The sequence below is a fragment of the Xiphophorus maculatus genome, chromosome 5 (genome assembly GCF_002775205.1).
Source record: "Xiphophorus maculatus strain JP 163 A chromosome 5, X_maculatus-5.0-male, whole genome shotgun sequence".
In the NCBI taxonomy this organism is placed as follows: Eukaryota; Metazoa; Chordata; class Actinopteri; order Cyprinodontiformes; family Poeciliidae; genus Xiphophorus; species Xiphophorus maculatus.
In genome coordinates, this window is record NC_036447.1 from 9,687,173 (window position 1) to 9,708,291 (window position 21,119).

General features: G+C 38.0%; 1 protein-coding gene across 3 annotated transcripts in view; it reads left to right on the forward strand.

Moving 5' to 3' along the window:
* Positions 1–21,119, forward strand: part of LOC102233741 (septin-9-like) — an 83,813-nt gene that overhangs the window by 10,180 nt on the left and 52,514 nt on the right. The window contains exon 1 of one of the 3 annotated variants that reach the window (XM_023334162.1): positions 10,148–10,250. The exons of 1 other annotated variant lie outside the window; for it this stretch is intronic. In XM_023334162.1, the coding sequence (XP_023189930.1) occupies positions 10,229–10,250 (22 nt within the window). In that variant the 5' untranslated portion in view covers positions 10,148–10,228. Of the gene's footprint in view, positions 1–10,147; positions 10,251–20,140; positions 20,367–21,119 lie in introns of those variants that run through there. One more of the 3 variants, XM_014476128.2, reaches the window with a different exon arrangement.

A 21,119-nucleotide genomic window follows, 5' to 3' on the forward strand; every position in this document is an offset into this window, starting at 1 on the left:
AAAAAAATCAACATTCTCCATTGATTACACAAGGAGGATGATTACGGTTTTTAATGCTAACTATGCCAATTGCTAATATAAGACTGAAGACAGATTATAATGTGAACTTCTCAAAGGTTTCGTCCTTGCTTTAAATTATTAAAACCCTTTTCAACTACTCTCTCACATGAATGGATGTTGCCAGTGCAATATATGTATTGATCACCGCTATTAACATTCCTCAATTGTAGTTCTTAAAAATAAATTGTAATGGGCTAAATTATTGTCATCGCTGTTCAAAAATTGGAGATCCGAAACTGGACACAAAACTCTTATTGGTACATAATTTGTAGGGATCATTAGGTGCATTACACAAACCTCATTATTGGTCAACACATCTTGCATATCTTTGTGTAGACAATATTAGAGGCCATTCCCATTAGTGCTTTCAGAGCTGCTAAAATAATTCTGAACAGTAACTCTGCATGATGAATTTCTTATGCAATATCCACAGAATCCACCTATTTATCAGCTGCAACAAGAAACCTCTTATTTCCTGAAAGACATCTAAAACCTTTTTAGGATATCCCATTTTATTGAGGTTGCTGCCAATCCTCTTTCACTTCTAATGGTTACCTTATGCTGAGAAAGAAATAGCCAGCAGTGTTACCACAGTGAGGCAGGAAAAGACAGACACACAGACTGCACTACCAGCACTTTTACTGCCTCTGACAGCCTAAATGACCCGAGAATGGGATTTAAATAAGAGAGGAGCCTGTGTGAGTTATTGCTTGAATGAATGAGGTTTTTTTGTAAGCTGGAAAAGCACGTTGTTCCCTGCGCACGAGCACTGTGTAAGCACTGTGTCACGTGTTGCCAATCCTTCTGAATCCCCACGATTTGTTTTTTGAATTGTGGACAGATTTTGTTTGAACATGTATCGATAATTTTGTAAAAACTTCTGTCTGAAGTTTTAACTTAAACTATCATCGCCATTGAGACATCTAGTATACACTAGAATTTCTGATCATTTTGTGAGCCTTAACATAGGTCATTCTTTAATTGTAGGTTTACTATTAATTTTTTGGTCTGTTAGTGTATCTGTCCTGCCATTCAACCTTTTGAGATAAGGCTTTGAACTTAATCAAAGGTATAGTTTGTAGCATTCATAGCCTAGCATAGCAAGTCTCAGCCTAGCTAGTTCACTTTGTCACATTGTTACTTTTTCCTAAATAAATCCTTTATCCTCTATCAGATCCTCTTCTAAATCCACCACAGACACTGTGTCTCTTATAAAGCTCCTTATCGTTCTGCTAATACTTTGTTGCTACGCTGAGAGAACGTTATTGACGAGGGCAGTTAAACGGGATCTTTTAGCTCAGCAACATCTGTCACAGCTAACCGTAACCACCGACGCTAACAGAAGTCAGTAGTGAAGACGAGAACAGGTGGTGTCACGCTGACAGGTTATTTTCTGTCAGCGAAGAAAATAACCCAGAGACGGTGGTTAGAAAACAGTCTTGTGTTGACTTTCTTTGTTTTACAAAATCCATCTTGCAGGCAGGACCAAAGCTTAAAGAGTTGGTGTCTAACAATGTAACTGACCCAACTCTGTCAATTAGGCCGCTGATCTACTGCTTTCATTGGCCAGTCAGACCAATATGTACAAAGAAACAAAACGTTGGGACCCAAACAGTGTGTCTGCCCATCGGGAAAAATGTCTAGTATGCCAGATGGTCAGTTCGTCTCGAATTGTTTGTAATCCAATTGAGGCATAAACAGGAACTCGTAGAACATTTATATCTTCTTTTGCAAAGACTACAGCCCCAGATTGTTTTTTTTACAGTCAAAAATACTGGTTTGAATGGTCTACCATGACCTATTCACATAAAGCATAGTTTGTGACCTATAAATTGCAAAGTTATAATTTGGAGGCCATTGTGGTTTAACTACTCTCGTTTAAGAACTTCTCCATTATCGTCCTTTATTTTTGTTTCTTGCAACACAGGGAGAAGACAGAATTACTCCACTTTTACCACTTAATGTGGTCTGACAATAGTGTAGCATGTTTGTTTTGGAGGTTCATAGGTTGTAACTCCTTAGGAAAAAACAAATAAAACAAGATGAACACACGTTTAAGATGTTGATTTGCTGTGTCACTGCCTGTTTTCTTTCTCCTATAGTTGCTTGAACATCTTGGGCTGAAAGTTCAAAGCTCTATAAACAGCCTAACAGGTCAAATGAATATTACAAAAAACTCTTTCCACTGATAAAATCTTAACCGTTAATATCTGTAATCCTGGATAAACAGTGTGGTTTAACGCCTGCCTGTGGCTCTTGATAGTGTGAGTTGGTTTGTTTTTGTTTTTATTGTACTTATTCCAGTCTTTGAAGTATGTTTTATTCCTGATTTTTATTGTTTTTCCTTCTATTTTATAATTTGTCTTTTGGAACTTAGTTAGTGCTTTGCAGCGCTCTGGTTAAACTAATCGTGTTTTTAAAATGTGTTTTACAATGGAGCTGTACAGCTTTACAGTTTTTAACTTTATAGAGCTCAAATAGCTACTTGGCGATAATTTGATTCACAGACACCTTGTGTGAAAGATCTCTAACTTGATCAGGTTTCTATGATCATCCAATGTTCTTTTCCAGTTGTAACAGCAGGCAGTTGCACAAGCTTCTCCCACTTCCTGTCTGAGCAGAAATGTCACTTTCACCTTGCCTGGTTTCTGACAGGCAAGCAGAGCAGAAATCAATTCTCCCCCTCTATGTCATGGAAAAATGGTTGAAAATGTCAAAGATTTCCATCTGTTATTATTCTCATTAAAAGTGCCTGGCAGGTGTTAGTGGGTCACACCAGGGCCCGTGTTTTTTTTACCAGCACAAAAGGGAGTGATTGATTGCAGAGAGATTATCACAGAAATAAAGTGCAGAAAAGTTCTTCTATCTGCAATTTTCAGGAACAGAAAAACGTGTACTGAAGATGAAATGAAGGATTGTTCCAAAAATAGTTTCACATGTTCATGCTCTGAGCTTTGCATAAATTAAATCTTTCTTGGTTGGGCAGTAAAGCTTCATTATTACATGCAGTTAAAGTGACTGTACTTTATGAAAGTTCTGGTCTCAAGGAAGTTGAGATGCAAAAGATGTAAAAGCAGGAGGTAATGCCGAAGTTCTTTGGCTTGAACTTATATTAACCCTTTCCCAAATGGATCCTTGAGCTGTTAAACAATTCAAAAACATATTACTGAAGTGAAAACTTTCACTGTTACCCTTCATCTTTAAATCCATAAATCTTTTAGTCTGCAAGGATTAGAATGATACTGCTTTCCTTGGAATACCGGATAAGAAATTGATAAGAAAAGAGTAAAAGATTAAAATTAAATGTAAAATCTTCAGGGTTGTTTGTGCTCTAATTGTTTTTAAAATTTTTTTGCTGTCTAGAAAATTGATACCGGATTTTACAAAATCATTGCATCTTCATACACCGTTGACACACAACACGCACACAAAGGGAGAAGGGAGTGTTAGCATTAGTGTGTGTGGTCCACTTTTAAACGTGCCTTTCAATGATGGGTGATGATGATGATTCAATGATGCGTTTTCTCTGTACATGCCTCAGGTTGTGTGTGCTGAGTGCTGCAGCTGTAGGAAGAGACTCCCGTGTTACGGACAGCATCTTCCTCTCATCCTCTGTGTGATTGCGAGGAACGCAGAGGAAGATGAGAGCTGCGTGTCTCTCTGGTGAAGTCATCTTTCTGTGGTTTGCTGCAGCACATCACCCTGTTGTCCCCTCCTACTGTCTTATGTGTGCAGAAAGGATTTTTAAATATCTGCTGCTATGTTTGGATGAAAGACTTAAGGGAAACTCTGCATCTGTATGTGCTTAGTTAGGAATGCTGGTGAGTAGTATTTATATAGATATATACATAGATCAAGTGAGTGTTTGCAGCGCAGTGTGAATGTCTGTCTTTTGATAATTGCTTGTGTCAAAACTTAGAGCTATCCTCAAATTCGCTTGAGAAATAGTTGCAGGTGCCTTTCATAAAGTCACCAGCAGGGATATTTCAATAAAATTTAACTATGAGGGGCGTGCCGTGGTGGCGGAGGGGTTAGCGCGACCCACATTCAAACAAATGTAGCCTCGATGCGGCTGTCGCGGGTTCGACTCCGGACCCGACGACGTTTACCGCATGTCTTCCCCCCTTTCCTGTCAGCCTACTTTGAAAAAGGGACTCTAGAGCCCACAAAAAGACCTCTTGCGGGGCGATAAAAAAAAAAAATGTAACTATGAGTTTTTCTTCTTTTTTTTTTTTTTTTTAATGTAGCTGCACACAAAAGTCACAACTAAATCAATGGACAATCCTGTAGAATGGCTCTTAATTGATGTTTCAAAGTTTCCTTCTACATTAGGCCACTAGGCATATTTTCACCTCTGTTGACATGGATGCTTCAGGCCATCACCTTATCCTTTGGTCTTTCCCTTCATGCATCTCTTTCTGCCTCTCCACCATGCATTCCTGCTATTCTCGTTTTGTCTCTTATCCTTCCTCACACTGCTCATTCTCCATCATTGTGCAGCGCTCCCCTGCAGGCAACTCTTTAGCGTTGGCTGGCATGCTGGTGAGTCCTTTGTCCAACCATTATGCAACTAAATTTAGCTAGTGTGTGTCACGTGCTCTGCCACAGGTCATGCTCTGAAGTGACAGCTTACATTAATGCTCACCCCAAGGCACACCATCCCCTCCTGGTCAATGTGGGAGACTTTTTTTTCTCCGATCTGGCTCAGCATGGGGGTCGAGTTTGTTTCGCATGAGTGAACAAGGACACGTGTCCGTCTGAGTCTTATGAGCATCTGCCTCATCGCGTGGAAACATGGACTGTGTTTGGTATTTGTGGATCTAAGGTAGGGTAAATAGGAGGTTGAGTGTAGGATGAACTCTGATATTAGTGGAATCAGCTTGGATACGTGGAATCAGCTGGGGCGTGCTGTGGTGCAGGGGGTTAGCACACCCCACATTTGGAGGCCTTAGACCCGCGGATGTCGCGGGTTCGACTCCTGGTCCCGATGACCTTTGCCGCATGTCCTCCTTCAAAAATGGCTCCGGCTCAGCTGGCTGCCTGCAGACGCAACTCCCGTCGTGTGTGTGTTAATCTGTGTATAAAAAATTCTTGCTGTAACTGCGAAATAATTTCCCTGCTGGGATGAATAAAGTAATTCTTCTTCTTCTTCTATCCTTGCTGCATGTATCTACCTCTCTGTGCCATTGTATTGTGTGTGGGAGTTTTTCTAAGGCTCAGCTGTAACTGAGCAGTAGGTTGTAGGTTACAGTGATTAAAGGTGTTGGAAAAGAAAAACATTTTCTGATTCAGATGACATAAAACCACAGGATGTAACCAGTTTTCTTATTAGAGCCACAGCCTTATAACTTCTGTTGAGGCTGCAGGATTTTAAAACAAGGTTATTTTAAAAGGTTTTTAAAAGATAATATTTTATTTGTGGTAACTCTCTTGGCATCTTTAATTTGTATAAATCCAGATTAGTCGTCATGAAGACTGCAGCTGAGATGGAGCAAAAGAAAAGCAGATTTCTAGTGAATTAGAATCTCCAATCTAAAAAGAGTATTATGTTATTTGTGGCGTTTGCATTGGAAAGTTACTTTCAGAGAAGCTCATTTCTATTTTAATTTGCTCCAATTTTTATGCCAATGAGAACCTTTAAAGAATCGATTTATTTTTGAATACACTGAAATTGGCAAATTTTAAAATATCAACTCCAAATCATTTGTATCCAACATAAATTAATAAAACCATTGATTATAGTTACTCCACCTTCACACACTGGCAAATGTCACGTCTGCTTCTAACAGAAACATCACTGACCGCCCAGCAGGAAGTCGCAAGAGCAAATCTCTGGATGCTGAATTTCAAATTTTTCGAGAAAATCGAATTTAAGAAAAAAAAAAGAAATGCAAATGAGAAATCAGCCTCAAGTCTTGTTGTATACTACACACTACATGAACTGTATAATCTACATAATCCTAAAATTTTTAAATAAAATAATTTTTATCATTAGCAGTAATAAGGAATTGTTAGAATTTTTAAACCAAGTAGATGTTTATTTCTTCAAATCAATAGACTTTTTGATATTGTGCTACTATGTATTATGTATTATTGTGCTACTATGACCTGCGTTAAGCAGGTACCACTATACTAGTTTGTATGAAATTAGTTATGAAGAGAATGGATTAATGAATGTATCAGCAGTTCTTTTTATGCACAAAAACACATGAAACAATATATGTTTTATAGGTACAATTGAACGGTCTAGTGCTATCCAGTGCAAGTAGTGCTAAGAACCTGTGTCTTCCTGTGTGCCATGCAAATGAGACTGAGTCATCTAATACATGCACTGATGCTGTGTGCTTCATGTTTGTTCTTTTAAACTCAGTGATTAGCTGCTGCCTTATATGTCTGGAAAATTATCACAGGGCAGAAAAAGCCAGTGGCCAAAAGAGACGTGTCTATTTTTAAAAGTGCAGACACGTCACCCTGTAAACCTCCTGCTTTCCTACGATGTACTCAGCAGCAAAATGCTTTTTATTCTGTTGTTTGGTTATAAGCATAGCAACATTACAGACTAAATTTAGCTTAAAGTAATTTATAGAAAACTGCTGTAGCTTCTTTCATAGCTATTCTAAGAATGCATAAATATACATCACAGAACAAATGATGACATAAATGGAGATGATGAGAACCGATTTTTTCCAATGAGACTAACTCCAAATAAGTTATGCGTAACTGTAAAACTGCACATGCGAAGATTGTCAGGATGCTTAGTCTCATTTTAAAATTTTTTATTTACTGCCACAGTTTTGTTAATTGACAGTATTGCTAATTCCATGGTGAAATTATAAAAATGATCTGGTGTTTACTAAAACTCTCATTATCTATGAGATAATGTTATCTGTGCTGCATAACGTGCATAGATGTGCTTTCTCCACACTTCTTGTCACCTCTGCTGAAGATATGTAAAATGCTTTAAAATAAATTGAACTTGAATCTTCTCAGCATAACCAGACACTAAAAAAATTTAGAGAATGCCATTGTGATTGTTCACTGTTGCTAAATGCACAGTGGACAAAATGAAAGACATGAAGAATGAGTTGTTGCAGTGAGTAACTCCATGCAATCATTTGGTTTTCCTTCAAAAGAAATCCTGCTGTTTTAAATGGAACTGAACTGCAGAGTTTTACAACTAGGATTAAATGTGAATGTAAGTAACTGTGTCTGTATGACCGGATTGAATTCACTAAATAGTTTTCTACTTAAAGTTGTATTTTTTTTAAGTTCCTAAAGACATTCCTTGTGAATCAATATTATATAAATAAAATGAAAATGAATTAAAGTGTATTAGTTGGATTTTAGTACTTCCATTTATGTTTTTGCAAAATATCCTGTGTTCCCCTGTTGTTAATACTTTACACAACCCGCTTTTGCCAACAGGATAATACTATCCAGATTTCCTCTCCTGTGCTCTTTTCAGCTTCCTCTTCAAGTTTTTTAATCCAGGGACAGAAGATTTAAGATTTGTTATTTTAACTCTAGACTTGTGCATGTTAAGGTGACTCAGCTTTGTAAAATAAACTCATATATTAGCGATTAAATATTATTTAGCGATTAAATATTATTTAACACCTTGATCAACTTTGTAAAACGTAAATCAGACATTGAGATGTATCTGTTAAATTTAGTTTACTAGGATTTGTTGAAGGCGTCAAAGGAAACCACAACTTCACAGTGCGGCAGGTCAGGTGTTTATCTACCTGTTGATAGTTCTGTTTAATTACTTCTGCAACATATAGTCGTACAACACTGACATTCTAATATCCGTTGCAGAACACATGGTGAAAACGTTTTGTAAATGAACTTCTTCATACTACATTCCACCTTTCTTCCCACCCTCCACTATTCAAACCCAGTCAGCTCGTACTTTCAGTCTGGTTAAGGACATTGTTCTTTATTAAACTTGCATATAAAATATTGCCTGTGATGGACTGACGACCTGTCCAGGGTGTACCCCACCTCTCGCCCGTTGACAGCTGGAGATAGGCACCAGCATCTGACCTGACCCCAATGGGATAAGGGTGTAAGAAAATGGATAGATGGGTAAAATGTTGTTTTTTGTGCCATTCTGCTCTTTATAAAATAATACATCCATATCAGTTGGTGTATTAATTGGGCTTCCTTCTAGTAGATGTGGTGCTGATAGCTTTAAAACAATCTTAAATTAATAGTCAAGTTTATTTGTATAGTACAGTTCAGCAACAAGATGGATCAAAGTGCTTTACATGATATAAACATAAGAGCTCTCAGTAGTGCCTATTGATTTAACACAGCATTAATCTCTGAGGGTTTTCAAAAGGCCAAATTAGTCTTGGTAGGTGAGGTTGCAGCAGTTGTTTTGCAGCCAGCTGATGGTGTGCAGCCTCTGGTGGGGGAGTGACTGTGCTGCTGCTACACACAGTCAGAGAAATTTCTGGTTCCCTCAGCTCTTTCTCGGGCATCTTATTTAAATCACTTTTAGTCATATAGGAGATGTATGAGGGAATATGCTTGTGGCTTTGAAGGCATAACTTTGTAAAACCTTGGTATACCATAATATTCTGCCCATAGCCACTTGAGTTGAAATGTAGTGTGCAATATAGGATAATTAAAAGTTTGCAATGTCCAGAAAACTGTGCAACTAATGCACTAGTAAGACATTATACAGAGGGCTCCAAGGCTGGGCTACAGTCTTGGTTTCGGCAGTAGGATCTGCCAGCCATACTATGTTTGTTTATCGTGATGCTCGGAATATGGACAGAAAGGTTCTGCTTCAGCAGAACTTATTTGTGTTCTAACAGGGGAAACACTTAGATTCTTTGATGTCCATAAATATTTTGAGGTCTGTACCATTCCGTGACTGTGTGAGTCTGTTTATTTTGCTCAAAGTGAATTGGTAGCTAATTGTAAATCTTGAGGTCAGGGTGTTGAGAGAGATTGTTCTTTGCAAAAAAGAGGAAGAGGAAGTCAGTGAGTTGTTTTTCTTGGACCGACAGAAAGATTTGTGCATCTGTGTGTGTCTGTTTGTGTCTGGGCATTGTCTCTTTGACTTTCATGTCAAGAAGCTCACTAAGTGGTCCTTGACCTTGTAATAGCAGCATGTGGGGAGTCGGATGGGATGTGTGTCTGTGTTCACACTCTGAAGTTTTCCAAAACTTAACACGTTCCAAGCAGAAATATCAGAATACATTATCAATATTTTATGTGACAGACAAACACAGAGGAGAGGAATTGGCATTTTTAGTCATTTGAAACTCCAATTCCGATTTTCTGAATATAACCATGTATACTTTTTTCCCTGATCTTTCAGATAAAATTCCAATAAAACAAATTGAAATGTGTCATTGTAACTTGACAAAATGTGAAAAAGTAGGAATACTTTTGCAAGGCACTGAAGATGTGTGTGTTTGAGTAAAAGGTTTAAGAAGCTCTCTCATCATTTAGTTATACACTTAAGTCAAATCTTTAAGCACTGAGCTGAGAGAAGTTCACAGATATGTGCGCGAGATCAACACACTTGAGAGTGAGTGATCCTATTATTAGAGCGGTGTGAAGACGTGTTCTTGAGATGCACTTGATGCATGAAACTCTCAGACTGAAGTGCTTATATCCGCTGCGTGTAGAGAGTTCTCTCTTGTCCATTTCAGCAGTCTCACTGTGTTTGAAATGTAGCTTTTATGTGGGTTTGTGGATCCTTTTAATAAAGTCATTAGAGCAATTACAACATAGCACTGGAGTGTGCTGTCTGTTTCTTCTCTGACCAAAATAGCTTTTTTAAAAAAATAATTCACTGTCAGCACGGCAGCAGAGGCAAAAGGGGAGAAGGAGAGTAGCTTGGGTATAGAAGGAACTAAAAAAAAATGAGATAGCGACGCCATACGATTCACAGATGGTGGCGGATGTCTGATCTGTTCACTTGTTTTATTCTGACAGGCTGAAAACATTAAAAGTTGGAGGACAGGAGAGCAACAGAGACAGACGGAGGAAAGGGGAGAAGGAGAGAGGAAGGGTGGGTGGAAAGACGGGGACAGAATGACTAAGTCAGGAGAAAGGGGAAGTCTTCTTGCAAAAAGAAAAGAGGGAGGGGAGGAAGGAGAGAAAAAGCGAGAGGTTACATGTGGCTATCTGAGGTAGCCGTTGAGTTATGGACCGAGACAGAATAGCTGGTAAGTTTTTACTCTTTCTATACTTCTTTTGCTCTTTTACAGCAGAGGAGGCAACTTCTCAGACATTTGAAAGCTTAGCTCTAGATGCCTTTCTTTTTGTGATTTTTTGTGTATTTTGTTTATTTTGTGGTGAGGCAGCTGTCCTGAGACATGTGTATGTGTGTCAGTTTATCCTTCTCTCTCTGTGTGATTCAATGGGCAGCCATAGCTACAGTTGGCTAGCTTTAAAATCACCCAGAATATTTCTGGGTGATACAGTGAGCTAACCTCATGTGATGTGCTGTCAGAGTTAACTTCCCGAAATGACAAGTCCTAATCTCCCAGGGCTAAAGTGGCGCTTTGATTGTCAGCCTTGAAATCACAGATGACCCCCCCACACAGCTGGAGTCCACAGATAGATACACAGAATGAAATATTTATTCCATAATCACAAGCTTGGACACATAGATGAGGGGGATGATGACTTCACTTGTCAGATTACTTCTGGCCAGCCTTAGTTATTTTAAGTTATGTAGAAGTGGAATGACGCTCATGTGAGATTTTAAACCAGCTCAAAATTCCTGAGTTAGAGAGCATCAGACTTTACCTGAAGACCTGCATTTGCTATTTTTTGTCACTCACAGCACAAATCATGTGTTGCTTTTCTTAGGTTTAGGGTGTAGGTCAGACTTTGGTGAGACATTTCTCAGCTTTCTGCCCCTGCTTGCTACTGTAGAGTTTAAATGAAACTTAATGGTGTGCAACAGGGCGAATCGTAGGCAAACAGTTCCTGGTGTTTGTAGAGACCATTAGAGTCCTTTCTGGTTTGAGAAAACGATATAACATGTGTGTTCATGTGTACTTTTAGGGAATTCCCATTTAGTATTTGATTTAGTATTAACCAGATCGACTGTTTGTTCATCGAGGCTTGGCTTCATTCTGACTTTATTTGACTGCCAGTGAGAACTCTGGGCCTACGGGGTGACTTTGTCCCAAGCCTCTGCAGACACTTTTATTTCCACTGGGTGGCACTGTTGCAGTGTTGTAATCCTCTCTCATGCAGCCCCTTATCTATACGTTCGATGGAATTTCCATGTGCATGATTTATATTCTGCAGACAGAGAGATATTTTTGTTTATGGGGTGGGGAGGAATGTAGTAGGCTGACACTGATAGGATATGAAGGCGGAGAACTGAATTATGGAGCTTTATTTTTTTTCCTCCATCAGAAAACAGTAGTTAGGCATTGTTTTGCCTCTTGCTTCTTTTTATTTGCAGAAGCTACACTCGGCCAAGGTTTCTTCCTGGTTTTTCAGGCTGAGTTGTGGACTTCTGTTTGAGCCTGTTGTCTTGACAACAGCCACAGAAGAAGCCTCATCTCATCTGGAGTTTTCCAGACAGAAGAAATAAGACAGTGTGGTATAAATGGGTTATTATACGCCTTTACTGAGCATGTGTCTGTGCCTCAGCCATCCAAAGCAAAGTCTCCTTTCAGTTTCCTTTAGAAATCCGTTGAAGATTAATTTAATACATTCAATACGACGAATGCTCTGACACTGGGGTCACATGTGGCCACCACATTGACTTGTTGAAACTGCTTATTGACAGTGCAGAAGATAAAAAAGATGAGGGATATTTGTTGTTTGAAGTCTGGCCAATAAAACAGGAACTTATTGACTAGAGCAATTACAGTATTTGCGTGGTCTGTTGAACATAAGTGAGGGAATGATTCAACCCAGGATTCAGTGTTAGATCTAAAATTAGATTGGCTATTATTTTCAAAACAAATTAATACATTCCAATGGAGGAAATAAGTTAGTTCAAACCAGCTCACATCTGTTTGGAGACATGACTTAAGATGGTGTTTGCACCAAGACACTGAAATGTTCGATTACTCTCTGCTAAATAACTCAAGTTCACTTAGAATAAAAACAGATAATTTATCACCAGCAATTTCCTAGACCTGCCATGGATTCTCAATGGGGGTTTAGGTCTGAACTTTGACTGGGACATTTGAAAACACATGAACAGGCTTTGATCTAAACCCTTCCTGTAGTGATTCTGGTGTGTGTGGGTTTAGGAATACGTCCTAAACCCACGCACTCTAAATACGCTGACACTATGTCAGTGTATTTAGACACTGACATGTTTCCCACTTTTAACAGCCATTTCTCCCATTTCCTTAGTTCAACTTCAATTACTTGTTTTCCCTCACAGCTGCACAAAGTGTATAATCAACCACCAGCTTCTTGTTCTGCAATTAACTTTCTTACATAAATATGTCCCAGTCAGTCAGATCTTCTTGTTAACATCCTGTATGCCACCGGACAGTTTCCCTTTGTCTCTCGTGTTTTGTAAGATTTTAGTTTTTCTTATTTTCATCTCCCTGCGTCCCTCATGCATTTGGGTCCTGCAATTTATGACCATTTATGACCATTCCAGCCGCAGTTGTTTGTTTAGATTGCAGCTCAGTATCAAGTACAGCGTAGCTGTGGCTCAGTGGGAAATGTAGTCATTTTCCAATTGCAAAATGTTGGCTCAAATCAAACATCCTCCCCTGCCAGAAGACCCTGTCTTTGCAAGGCAATTAACCCCGAGTTATTTACTAATCTCTGTTGGTGTAGAGAAGTTTGTAAATGAGTGAGGCTTGTGTTTTTTTAAAGATATTTTTAGAAAATTATATTTTTAGTAATAAATTAATAAGGATGTCTAAGCAAAAAATGTCTGCATGAGTAAAAAATTGGATTTCAAGATTAGTCCAGCCTTTGTTTCTTCCCATTAACTCCGACTATCCATCCCTGCTGAAGAAAAGTCTCCCCACAGCATGATGCTTCCACCATTAAAAAATTAGATGCATTGACTAATTATGTGAATTATGAAGGTAATTAGTTGCACTATATTTTATTTGGAGGCTTCAGAGTAAAAAAAGCGCCTGAATATAAAATACATGAAACACATCTAATATTTTTATTTGATCAATTAATTTGCAATGGTCTATCCCAATAAAATACACAGATGATTTTAATTGTGCTGTAACAAAATGTTAAACCTTTAAAGGGTTTTATATGCCAGAATTTTTTAAAAATGCAACCCGAGATTTTTGCAATAAATAATTTTTCATTCACATTAAGGGTAATATAAAGATTGAAGCACAAATATTGGAGAGACACTCTTCTTCTCTTGGCTTACGGATAGTAATGGTAAAGCTCATATGGTTTTTGGGTTAGCACTTTGCCTGGAACTGATTCTGCAAGGCCAGCAGTGAAACCTGAAGAGAATGTGGTGGGATTTAAATAACCATTTATTAAATCTGCAGACAGATGGGAGGAAAATCACTCTGCATGCTGGGATATTAAAAGCAAAGAAAATATTCACATAAACTAATAATAATAAAAAAAGAAATTAAATTCATTTCACTTATGAAGGTTCTGCTAACTAAAAAAAAATTACTTTTCAGCTCAATCCAGATTAGAAAAAAGTGGTAGTAAATTGAACTGAAACACAGAATGGGGAAAATACTAAAACCAAAAGTGAAAATAAAACCAAGGACAACTTCACAGAGATAATTTTTGCTAGAGTTGATACTCTGTAGCCACCCTGAGCTTCAGGTCCTCACACCTTAAAGCTTTTGGCCTCCTAACCCCACCCACACTGATAAACACACATGAACCTGAAGTCAGAGGAAATTAAGGAAATCACTCAGCTCTCCATGTTCCATAAATGAAGTGTACAGGATATCCTCAATGAGTAAACGCCCTATAGTCCTCCTCCTACTGCCCTCCTCATATCTCTCTTCACATTGTTCCTCTGATCATTATTCAGTCATGATAAATTAGGGAACTGGTAAAACAGCCAATGCAGTGACTGAAGGAAGCTGACAGGGGAAGCTCCACCTACAGGCATCCTGCCGGCGAGAGCTACTGACAGGTGATGTTGGAAACAAAGGTCGGTCAAGAGGAGGCAGAGAAAGCTCATAATTGTGCTCTTATGGTCAGTTTTACAAAAAGAACAAAGAAGTAAGAGACAAAGTTTTCCGTTTGTAAAATCCTTGGAGAGACCTTAGAGTTGTTTGGTATGAAAGTGCCTATGATTCTGTAATAATTTTGACTTTTAAGGTAAAATTAAAAGAAAAATAGCTAATAATCGTTGATGTAAATATCAATGAAGTTATTGCGTCATTGATGATTGCAGCAATTTATTTCTAAATGCGTTTTGGAAGTCTTGTACCAGCAATTTGAAAGAAATATTTGGATCTGCAAGAGCTACAAAAGCAAAAATAAAGTGTCTTTTTTTATTGGAATTAACATTAAAATACAATTTATTAAAGAACTGTTGAAGTCTACATGGACACTGATGCTCCTGACACAACTGATTTTATTTTTTAAATTTTCAATAGTCAGTATTTGTCCATGTTAATGCTAATGGAAATAATGGTTTGGATCAAAGTCAAAAGTTTAAATTGGCCATCATGTAGTATTGTCAGCCCAAATGCACTTCACTGATGGCTGTTTAAGTAAATCTTTTAGGATATACTTAAATTTAACTGAGTGTTACATGTAACTGCCTTTTCAATCTAAACCTCTTGGTTAAATTTTGTTAAATGAAATTTTAATGCTAACCACTAGTTGGAATCAAACGCAATGTTGGGATCTAAACTGAGCTTAAATTATAAATAAAATATAGAATGAATGCAATATATTATTGCAAAACCTTCTGTCATAATTGCATTTCGCACTAACTTATGTTTTCTGTTTTTCAGGATAAAATGTACCTTGTATGTATGTTGCTGTTATTAAAAGTAGCATTAAAATGCAATAAAAAGGAGACAAGTTTAGCAGTAAAATGTTAAAAAATGTTAAAAGTGAAAAAAAAAATAAATTCTGGTTTGGTTTTTACTTTTTTCCCATGGATCCCAGAGAGTTGCTCATTCTGATACAAAGAACGCTGCAATGTGTTCACTCAATACCTTTTTTTTCTAGGAATCTTGAGCAGAAATATTTTAATAGTAATTTCCTGAAAGAGTTGCCATAGATTGGAGGTAAAAAAAAAAAAAAAAACTTTTAAAACACTTTGATTGTTTCTGAATGTTTCTGGGTAAACAAATGTAACCTTTAAATGAATCCAAAGACCTCAGTGTTTACTGGGCTATTTCAAGGGAACAGACACAGCCCGTTATTCACGCCCGTTTCCAGTCACAGTTAAGAAACCACACATGTGTACAGACTCACATTAAAGTACAGTTACTCACAGAGTAAATGCCCACGCACACACAAGCAGGAACAAATGCCTACGAGGCTGTGTTTCAGCTCACTACAACAGAGACTTGTGGTATGGAAGCATATGTTTTACAGAACATTGCACTGGCTTGTGAAAATAAAAGCGCTCCCCTCTGGTGCATTCTTATACGCATATATAATCAAACACAAAGCACAACATATGGTAGACATCACAGGCATAAAGTTCTGTTCCTTTAAGTAGAAAGTGTGCAGCAAAAACTCTCCAAAATGAAATTATTTGGATTTGATCTGCATGTTCGTCATATATGTAAAGATTACACATGACAGGCAGAAAATAAGAGGGATCAATTAATGTAGCCTGCACTGCATTATAAAGAGTGACTAAAGCAACTTCTAATTTGAAAACGATAACTGCAGCTCTGCTGCATAATTATTGTTTTGCAAAGCTTAGAAATTTGACAGTGACACCTGCTGGCCAAACAGAAACAACTGTTCACATCATTTCGGTGCTTAGTGGTGCATCAGATTTTTTTTTTTTTTTTGGCTCAGTTGAGCTCAGATACATTTATTTAAAATCAGATGACAACATAGAATCATCTCTGTGCACCTGACGTAATACTGGTCTAACTCAGATTTAATTGCATTCAGTCAGCCCCATTCACATCAATCCAAGACCTGAGTTTAATTTGATTTAAATCAAATTTATTTCCAAAGAAATACATAAAAAAATAATTATTTCATGAAATAAAAACATATTTTATGTATATTTTCTTGAGTCTTTGCAATCCCAGTTGAATAAAAGAGAGTAACAACTCTATTTTGAGAGAAATAAATCTCCATCAGAACATCGGTCTGCTTCGTTTAGTTGAAGGTTCAAGAGCCACAAACCCTCTCAAAACTCTCTTTTGCTGCATTTGCACCTTCTGACAACATACATTTTATAAATGCTTTTAAAAATTAAGATTTTTTAAAATCAATATTGTATGTGAAAGGACTCGATGTTCTGAAATTAGACATGCTTTCTTTGGCAGGAGAAAAGGATGGACATCAGCTAGAAAAATTCATTTTAGAAGATGTAATTCAAAAACGTAAAATACGTTAAGGTCTTTGCATTGGGTAACAAGGACAGGGAGCATGAAATAAGAAACATGCCTGAAATGGAAGAATCCAGCACTGAATAATACAAATCCAGAGTTTAAATACATGAGGTGAGGGTGAGCAGTGACAAAAGATAAACTAATCAGAAGATAAGTGGTGCATCTGGGGAAAGCTAGGAAACTGAGAGAAAACTAATTAACACAGAAAGAGCTGAACTTAGACTCAAAGAAGAAGAAACTTAAAAATACCTAAGAAAATATATTCAAATGTACAAATAAGGAACACAAGAGTCCTCTGTTTTCTGGTTGGAGGAGACGGAGGAGACGCACATTATGACCACACGAGCAAAGATTTATGATTCTCTGCAATTCATGTCTGAAATGGATTATTTACTATGTCCAAAGCTAAGGTAATAATTTCAGCATTGCTCTTGCAGCAAAAGACAGACTTGAGAGGGCCTGTGCTTAGGATTTACATTATTCCTAATGTAGCATATTATTGAAGCTGGTCAGGAACATTAAACCTTTATTATACTGACAAGATTATTTTAGCTTTATTTTCCTTTATTTTGTACTTTACTTTTCATTTTTGCAAGTCAGAGAATTTTATTTTATTTTTTTGAATAAAAGAAGAACCTAAGGCTCTCTCTGTGAGAAATGTGTTTTGTCTGTTTTGGGAAGGATGATTGTAATTTATTTAGTTCACATACTTTCAAGAGCTTTCAGTAATCTGGCTGTAAAATGTGATGATATTAGCCTTCTGAGGAAACAGAGTGAAAGATATCCATTTAAAACATAATTTTGTTGTAGTGCAACTGGGACCATAGACAATCAGTAAAGCTCTTGGCTGCAATAACCTGCCAAGAGAATGAAGAAGTTTATAGTTATTAAAAATAATGGTGCGCAAGAAGTGCAAGAGGGAAGTGTGGAAGTTTTGTGGTTGTTGGTTTAACATCCCAGGTTCAGTCCAATACTCGTCTATGTAATGGTGCAAATTGCTATGTTAAATCCCACAGGGAGGCAGATCAGTCAATGAGCAACTATACTGGAAGCTGTCTTCTGTGGTGTCATTGTTTCCAAAATTGTTCACACTTTACAAAGTATTTTGGTAGCTGTCCTGTGTTTAAATTCCTTGACCATCTACCCTTCGTCAGCATCTCCCAGGGGTCACAGATGTCAAGAATTTGACTTGGTGAAGTCATTTTTGCTGGGTTTAATGAACCCGTATGCTCCATGTGCCATGCACTGTTCTTTGTCCAGACACACCTTCAGAGAAGCTGCATTAGGAAAGCAGACTGGCTCAGAAACACACAGCATTATTCTGTATTCTCAGTGACCTCTGAGGTGTTAGGGTCAGGGGCCTCCGGGGTGCTTACTATTCTGTTTATGCCCCTAAGAACGGAGCTTTTCATTCAGGTGGGATTCTCAGTGAATTTTCCAGCCTTTTAGCTGACGCCGTTTACACTGAAAAATTAGATGTGATCTGGGTCATGACATCCATTGTGTTACAAATGTCTGTTGAGTGTGTAGAAAGGAAAATATCAGTTCCCTGTGGTGCACACACATGGCTTAGGCTTATTTTAAACACTTTTTGAAGACTTTTATCATTGAAATGTAACCCAGCATCAATATATTTTCTTCACAAATCTCCTGTTTGTCTCATGACAAACAGGACGTTGTGGAAAACTATTCAGTGATTGGTCCTCTACTTCATTTGATGTGTGGGTTAAGAACATAGCAGTATGTTAAATTGGGATTTGTTGAAAACTTTTGATATCTCATAACTCTAATTATTCTATCAACACAGTTTTAACAATGTTTCATTTTTCACTTCAAGAATCTATCATTAAACCTGCAGAAACAGTTTCAAGGACGAGCTATGAAATCATGGCGGCACATCAAGCACAAGCTTTTCATCGCTGTCTCTGCCAAAAACATGCTGCAGTATTGGGTTACATCGTCAGATGTCCACGACAAACTCAGAATCCTGCCCCCTTTTTTAACTGAGTCACACAGGACAGGTTAATGGAAGAATCATCTACAGACTAACTAGATGAGACACTGTCAGCAGCTTCTGAATTACTCAGTCTGACCCGTCTGGCACCAACAACTATGCCACGATCAAAGTTGTTTGGATACAGTTCTCTCTTCATAGAGACGCTTGGGTTCATCGTCGCTTTCGTCACTTCTATCTAAATGCTTTGAGACGCTGTCATGTGATTGACTGAGCCACTGCTTATATCAACAAATATTTAGCCAGGTGTACCTAATGAAGTACTTGATGAGCATAGTTCACTCTAAAAGCAAAATGCCACAGTCAGTTTATTTCTTCGTTTTGCTATTTTCATCGTTTAACAGGATTACAACAATCCAACACCAAAGATGCTAGTTTGCAGAGTGGAGCATTGCTCAGCGTGGCTAATTTGTAGGAATAGCAAGACTATTTGTGTTTATATCAGTGTTATTTTTGTTTACATTTCTTCTGAGGTGTGAGGAGACTGTAGGTTTCAGGTTTCGTAACAAAAAAACACATGAAGGCGTTTTGTAAAGAAGAGGACAGGGGTTGACTGAAATTGCTAAAACACCAACTTTGTATTTTGCATAGAGCTGAAAAACGTCCATCACCTTCACTTCCAACAATGATCGCTAAGCAGACCCTTAGAACCGGTCCAGTTAAAGCACTTACCCCCAACTGCAGTCCAGCGTCTTTTCAAGCTGGCACCAGTGGGAAGAAGAAGTAAGTAAATATATTTCTCAAGTCTACTCAGTTAACGTAATCCGGTTACACTTTAATTGAAGGGGTGTGCATAAGACTGGCATGACACTGTCATAAACATGAAGGAGTCTTTATGAATATTTACAACTGTTGTCATGAAGTGTCATTCGGTAAATAATGACACTTTTAATGCAAAGTTGACACTTTTAATACAATTTTAATGCAAATTTTAATAGAACTTTGCATTAAAAGGGTAATTATTGACCAAATAATGTAAATTTACACTTGACTTTTACTGCAACTGCGCATTAAAAGTTGCATTATTTACGAAATGACACTTTATGAGAACAGTTGTAAACATTCATGGACACTCCTGTTTGCTTTGCTTGCAGTCCTTACTGCCCCTTTGTTTTTATTCGACTTGTGCAGCTGCTAAAAAGGGAAATGTACCTCTGACTGTTTGCTTTGAGTCAACTGTGACAGAAGTTATTCTCTTCCTCCATCAGTTTAGCTCGATTGTCTACGATGGTCGGCTGAAAATCAACACATGTAACCTGATATCTTTTCTGATTGTAATTTATTTCAATTGCTTTTGCTCGTTCACTGTTTAAAAGCTTGATAAAGAAATCAGAACTGAAAACCTGTTACGTTGAAAAGAGTCTCAGGTTATTAGGACGTCTGTCTACATGAATGCCTGTGTGTGCACGTAGGAGTGTGTGGGGGGCGGGGGACACACTCATGCATAGGACACTAGAGGAAGGGAGTATGTGTGCATGTAGGGGGTGTGTGGACGCGTGTGTGTGTGTGTTGCTACAGGGAGGAGGAGAAGGGAGGAGGCTCGCCTTTTCCCCTCACTCTGACGTGCGTATGCAGCAATAGAGCAAACTTAGTGGGAACGCTGTTCACTGAGAGCTGTGGGCTAAGTTGTGTTTTGTATTGGGTCTATTTTTGAGTTTCTGCAGAATCAAGAGGGAGCCACTTCAAGGAAAAAAACAATTTTTGTGAAAGTTTAAGCCAGGAAAAAAAAAAAAAAATGTCTGATGCTGGAGTAAACCCGCACTTGGAGGGAATTATTTCGGATTTTGAAGGTTTGTCATTTATTTTCTCTATTTTTCTCAATCCCAGTGTTTATCCTGGCCTTTTATAATGAGCGCCAGCATCTGTCAGATACTGTCCACAATCTTTCCACTTGGTATGAACTCGCAGGGTTCAAGTCTGTATGGTGTCTTATTTGTGTTTTTACAAGACTGGTTGTTAGCCTGTCAAAAATAGGGCGGTGGGTAAATGCTCGCCAAATCAGCCTGTCATCTGTTGTTGATTATCCTAGAGAGTAACGTCAGTAACAGCAACAAACACAGCTTTGCCTTCACTTCAGCATGTTAAAACACCTGCATGTAGCACGTAAGACATTTGTCCTACTCTTTTCCCTGCTTTGTTTGTCTGGTGCATCTGTTCCCTTTGTCCTATTTTCCTCTTGTATTCTGTCATCCTTCCTTCTCTCAGCCTTCCTTTCCTGTTTCTGCTGCTGTCAGTACCTCCAGCTGCTGCTCGGCCTGCTGCGTTGGACGTCATGGCTTGATGACGCAAACTATACTCACAAAGCTGGTTAGGGTTCAACAATGAGAAGTGCTCTGACTCAGAACCTGGCAAAAGTATTTGTGCCTCTTCAACTTCTACATGTATTGTCACAAAACAAAATATAACATGACAGACCAAACGAAGCGCAGCATCATTATGATTTGACAGAAAAGTAATACAAGTACATTTTCCAGCAATGGACCAACTTCTTTACTTCTTTATGCTAATCAAAAAGTAAAAAAAAAAAATAAAGAAATTGAGTC